General features: G+C 63.2%; 1 protein-coding gene across 1 annotated transcript in view; it reads right to left on the minus strand.

The window, feature by feature from the left end:
• Nucleotides 1-952: 952 nt before the first annotated feature.
• Nucleotides 953-5,830, minus strand: part of Galns (galactosamine (N-acetyl)-6-sulfatase) — a 33,847-nt gene continuing 28,969 nt past the window's right edge. Inside the window, exons 8-11 of the mRNA XM_013012728.1 lie at nucleotides 5,486-5,625; nucleotides 4,566-4,669; nucleotides 1,913-2,049; nucleotides 953-1,121 (exon numbers count right to left, since the gene is read on the minus strand). Of these exons, the coding sequence (XP_012868182.1) occupies nucleotides 953-1,121; nucleotides 1,913-2,049; nucleotides 4,566-4,669; nucleotides 5,486-5,625 (550 nt within the window). The remainder of the gene's footprint in view (nucleotides 1,122-1,912; nucleotides 2,050-4,565; nucleotides 4,670-5,485; nucleotides 5,626-5,830) is intronic.

Genomic DNA, 5,830 nt, shown 5'->3' on the forward strand with positions numbered 1-5,830 from the left:
AAAAAAAAAAAAAAGAATGTAAGCTATGAGCAAAAAGCTAGACGAGAGTTCAAGGCCCTGAGTTCAAGTTCCAGTACTTGTTTAAAAAAAAAAAAGGGCTGGGTGCCGGGTGGCTCATGCCTGCAATCCTAGCAACAAGGAGGCTGAGATCTGAGGATCAGGGTTCAAAGCTGACGGGGCAGGAAAGCCCACAAGACTCTTATCTCCAATAAACCACTAGAAAACTGGAAGTGGCGCTGCAGCTCAAGCAGTAGAGCGCTCGCCTTGAGCTGAGGGACAGCGCCCAGGCCCAGAATTCAAGCCCCCCCTCCAAAAGAACAACTAGGCAGGTGAGGGACCCTATGCACCAAGAGCCAAGAGAATAGAAAAGACAAGATGGGGTGGGAGGCTGCAGGCAAGGCGTAGAGTAACGGCGAGTAACACGCAGGGGAAAGCTGAGGCCGCAGGGGCCCAGGGCTTCTCTCTCCCAAGTGCTGCCCTGGGGCAGCTGTCCTCCTGGCCTGCTGGTGAGCAGCACCCGCCCACTCCCGCGGCGCAGGAGCAGAGACCGGAGCGGAGCGGGGACAGGAGGCCTGGGAGCCATGTACGGACTGGGCTCAAGCGCGAGTCTCTCCAGACTGAACTCCAGTACCAACTCTTTTCTTTTTTTCTTTCTTTCCCTTCTTCCCTTCCTTCCTTCTTTCTTTTTGTTGGTATTGGGGCTTGAACTCAGGGCCCAGGTGACCCTATTCTGAGTTTCAGGGCAGAGGCTGAGCAGGGCCTAGGAGGGCTCTGGGCAGGGTGGAAAGGCAAAGTGGTAGAGGCCTTTATGGGATCTGTGTTGTGCTCCCTGAAAGCTGCCTGTGGGGTCCAAGTCAGCCCCCAGGTTCAGCCCTGCAGGGTCCAGAGGCAGGTCCCTAGCACCTTCCCCGCGTGTGTGCGGGGCTGTGGGCAGCGCCCCGGCCTCTCACCCTCAGTGAAGGTGATCGCCCAGGCTGAGGCACAGCAGGAGACGTCTCACCCCGGGCGGCCCCCATACCTGTCGGAACTCCTCCCAGGAGTTGGTCCAAGTCCAGAAGTGGGCCTTGTACTGGCCAAGGGTGATGGCCATCAGCGTGTTTCCACGGTAATAGAATATTGGCCTGTTGAGGGGAGGGTCGTAGCTAAGTGTGTGAGTAGGGGTCAGCGGAAGGGACAGAGGTCAGACTGCAGCAGGCGGGGAGGGGCTGGGAGGGAGGCTGGGGCAGAGGGCTTCCCCAGCATGCATGAAGGCCTACGTTCCACCCTAGCCAAGAAAAGCGGCCAGGCCAGTAAGTCTGGGGCCCGGCTTGGGCCGGTGCCCTCTTGCTCACTCAGGGCCCCCGGAGGACGGCTTGGCAGGAGGGCACTAAGGCTGGCAAGATGGGGTCTCTTTCTGGAGACCAGAGGGGCCTGAGAGAGGCCTGCAGCCACAGGCACTGGGTTCTCAGCGGCAGCACTCTGACCAGCTTTCAAGACATTTGGAAAAAAAATAAGGCAGCATTCCCCTCCTCCCAAGACCTGGCCCCGCAGCCGCCTTGACCGGGGCTGAGCGCCTGCACGGCCGCTCCTCAGCTGCTCAGGACCCAGGAACTGAGAAAGGCTCTGAGCTGGGCACAGGGCAGTGTGGGGTGAGGGACCCAGCTCAGGGTGGACGGCAGCACGTGAGCCCCTGCTGGCTACAGCCTGAAGCAGACAGGGGAAGGATGCGGGCCACAAGACCACAGATAATCAGAGGGGTGGTGACTGAGATGGTGGCAGCGGCTGCCGCAGGTGGGGACAAGACCCGTCCTCCAGGCCTTGCGGTGGCTCCCCAAAGCCGGGGCCTCTCTCAGCAAGGCCCCGAGCAGTGCGGGGCCTGGCCAAGGGAGCTGTGGCAGGCGCAGAGCCACGGCCACGCCTGCCCCACACCCACCTGTCCGTCAGTTGGCCCTGCAGGAGCGTGGGGAGGAGGTCCAGGCCGTCCACTGCCCTGTCGCTGGGCGGCTGCAGGCTTGCGAGGGACAGGCTGGTGGTGAAGAGGTCCATGATGCTGCCCAGCTGGTGGCTCACCTGTGGCGACACAGCAGGCCACCTGGGAAGCTGCCCCGCTCAGACGGCGGCCGGGGCCCAGGCCCCTGGAGAGGAGCCCACAGGGGCAGCAGGCAGGGCAGAGGCACTGCGCCGGTGGGTGGCACATGCCCAGTGAGCCAGGCTTCCAGGAGAGGCAGGGCACGCATGGCTGCAGTGTGCACCAGCACCAGGCTTGGCCCGAGACAGCACAGCGACCGCCTCTGCCCTTACCCTGGCACATGGGAGGCGGCAGCCAGGACCGCCAGGGGCCCGCCGCTTCTTATGACCCTGCCTCCTGGGGCTGCTCACTGGCTCCCCAGTTCTCACCGACCCCACTACTGGCAAAGGCAGGTGAGTGGGAAGCACAGTGGCCAGGGGCGGGCACACTGCTGGGGGCCTGGCTCGGGTGGGCGGGCACACTGCTGGGGGCCTGGCTCGGGCGGGGTCAGCACCACTCCCGGGAAAGCACACCCAGGTTCTGTTTGGACGGTGTTCCCCTCACAGCTCCTTGCCCGGCCCTGGCCCAACTGCAGCTGGAGTTATGGTTTTCACCATGCCACGAGGACCCTGGCAGCTAGATGTCTGGAGTCCATGCCACCCAGACTGGAGGGAAACACCAGGGGCCACGTTTGTTTTAGAAACAGTCCATGGCGGGCTGGGAAGGTGGCTGAGTGGTAGGACACTTGCCTTGCACGCATGAGGCCCTGGGTTCGATTCCTCAGCACCACATAAGCAAAAAGAAAAAAGCCGGAAGTGGCGCTGTGGCTCAAATGGTAGAGCGCTAGCCTTGAGCTGAAGAGCTGAGGGACAGAGCCCAGGCCCAGAGTTCAGGCCCCACGACCAGACCCCCAAAAAAAAAATAGAAAAAAAGAAACAGTCCATGGCCTTTGCCAGAAGGAAGGCAGCTCCAGGGGTCCTGGCTGCCCGTGGGGCTTCCCTGCTCTCAGGGCTTTTTGTTGTTGGAAAGAGAGAAAGAAAAATGAGAAAAGAAGAGAACCCAATACTGTCAATCTGGGAGAAATGAAGGCAGGGCTCGCTACTGGCAGGGGTGGCGGGAGGGAGGGGTCTGGCCTCCGGCGCAAGCACACGGAGAACACACGTCCCGTGTGTGTCAAGGGGAGCCGCTCACATGCTAGCCCCACAGCAAGAGGCCACTGAGGGGGACGCAGCGCCTTGAGATTTAACAAGGCCCCAGGAGCATCGCGGACAGGCTGGGCATGGAAGCTGCGGGACAGATGTCAGCCTTTTGAATCAGCTGTGCTGTGATCACAGCACACGGCCCGTCTCCCCGCCTGGTTCATTCAGTGTGTCCTGGGGGAGGTGGGGAAGGGACGGCCACAGCTCAAGAGAGACGCGCTCTCCTTCAGAGTGAGGCCGCCAAGTGCCCTCCTCTCAGCTGGGAGGGAGATGGGGGCAGAGGCACGAAGTCCAGGCCTCCTGAGCTGGGCAGCAGCAGGGAGCTGTGTGGCCCGTGGCCAGGGTCTGCCGTGGTGCCTTGCCGGGGGACAGGGCACGCAGCCTACGTGGACGCCCCACCCCGGGCCTCCCTGTCCCCCCGCCCTTCGTGAGGCTGGGGTCACCAAACAACGGCCGCACTGTGCTCCTCCAAGCCATGGGAGGCCGAGCGGGGACGGGGCTTGGGGAGCCCCGCTCACGCGAAGGGCACCCCTTTTGTGTCTTTCGGGCCATGTCTCCACACGCCACAGGCTCACACAGCTGCCCTTCACAGGGTCAGGACCAGGGTGCCTGCCAGCACCCGCGAGGCCCTCCCCTGTGCGGAGTCCAGTAACGTGGCAGTGGGGTGGAAAGCGGCAGGCAGGACTAAGGCTGATCGGGGAGAACAGGCCGACAGCCCACGTGGGCCCAGCAGGCCACGACGGGGGAGAGCAGAAAACAGCAAGAGGCCCTGTGCCGGCCGCTGCGGGGGGGGGGCCCTAGGGCCAGCGGGCCTCCTTGGCTCTGCTGGGATCCCAGGCTCTCGCTATGTGGGCTGGCACTGCCGTCCAGCGCCACGCACGTGGGGCCTGCGCCTGCAGCTCTGGAATCGCACGGCCTCCCACACCAACACACAGATGAAGAGCACCTCAGCAGAGACAAGGCCCCGGAGACGACCCTGGCGAAGAGGCCGACCAAGGACAGCCGCACCTGTGCCCTGACTGCACGCCCACTAGGGGACGGCGGGTCCCGAGGAAGGGCCTCAGCCGATGCCGGCCTGCAGGAAGGGCCTCCCCAGGGGATGACGCAGACACTCGGAGCGCCTGCTGGGTTTCTTCCTGAGACGGCAGGAGCCCTGTGCGGGAGCCAGCCCACTCCACACGGCCCGACATGTCCCGCAGCCCTGGCCTGCCTGTGCTCAGGCCAGACGCTTCCAAGCTCCGCACGGCACCGAGGAAGGACCTGCTTCCCCAGCACCGCCACACCAACTGGACCCACAGGAGCCTCCTTCCCGAGAGGCACCAGCGGCCTCTTGAGGTTCTGCGGGAGATGCGGGTCTCCGAGGGCAGTGACTTACTTACCTGGCCTGCAGCGATGTGCCCTGGCCACCACGCAATCGCCGGCTCCCGCATGCCACCTTCAAATGTGGTCTGCTTCCCACACAGGAAGGGGCCGTTGCTGCCGCCTGAGGACCAGAGTCAGCACTGTCAGAGGGAGGTCCCACAATGCCCCTGGCAGGCAGTCACGGGAGGGCACGGGCCATCCCAGGCCTCGCTGCCAGGTGGTCTTGGGAAAGCTCTTGAGAAGGCTCCCCAGGATGTCTGAGGCCCGGGCTGTGTCTGCACAGGGCTCTGGGTGGCCTGCAGGGGAGGGGGCTCCCCCGGGTGGCGCACAGGATCTGCCATCTCAGATCCCACGCCTGGGTTTTCCAGCCTGTGTTCACAGGCTGCTGGAGACAAAGACCCAGCCTGAGAAACAGCTGCAGCTCCAGCCATGCGGAGTCAAGGGCTCCAAGGGGCTGGGCAGCCGGGGCCACAGGGGCAGCACACTCTCTACCTCAGGCCCTGAGCACAGAGAGAACACGGGAACAGAGTTTACACGCAGGAACAGAACACTGTCACCACACTACCGAAGCCAGGAACAGAACACTGTCACCACACTACCGAAGCCAGGAACGGAACACCACCACACTACCGAAGCCAGGAACGGAACACCACCACACTACTGAAGCCCAGGCGTCAAAGCCCCTGCTGGTGTCTCTCCCGCCACCTGCGGCAGCCACCCCTGCTCCCACGCACTGCAGCCTCCCGCTGAGGGGCTGGAGACTGCTGTTCTGGGGTGGCTTCCTCCCCTGGCCTCTCAGGCCTGTGCCCGCTCCCCCTCAGGCCATGCTCCGGCCCGCCCTCCTCACAGGGAGCCCCTCTTATTCTGCCTGAGGGCGTGAAGGCCTCGGAGTAGAAGCGCTCGGCATCAGCCCAAGGCTGCCGTGGAGGGAACTTGCCTTCCTTGGGTGCAGAGATGAGGGCAGCGCCATTGTCGGATGTGAAGAAGACGAACGTGTCCCGCTCCATGCCCAGGCGCCTCAGGAGACTCAGTATCTTCCCAACGCTGTCATCGATTTCCCGCACAGCATCGCCATACCTGCGGGGGAGCCAAGCCGTCCGGGTGGCATGGGACACACGGAACCCTGACTTCCGAGTCGGCCCAGGCAGGCTCAAGTTCAAGTTCTTCTTTTTTTTTTGTTTTTTGTTTTTTTTGGGTCCGGTCGTGGGGCCTGAACTCTGGGCCTGGGTGCTGTCCCTCAGCTCTTCAGCTCAAGGCTAGCGCTCTACCACTTGAGCCACAG

This window comes from Dipodomys ordii, unplaced genomic scaffold, assembly GCF_000151885.1.
Source record: "Dipodomys ordii isolate 6190 unplaced genomic scaffold, Dord_2.0 Scaffold18, whole genome shotgun sequence".
In the NCBI taxonomy this organism is placed as follows: domain Eukaryota; kingdom Metazoa; phylum Chordata; class Mammalia; order Rodentia; family Heteromyidae; genus Dipodomys; species Dipodomys ordii.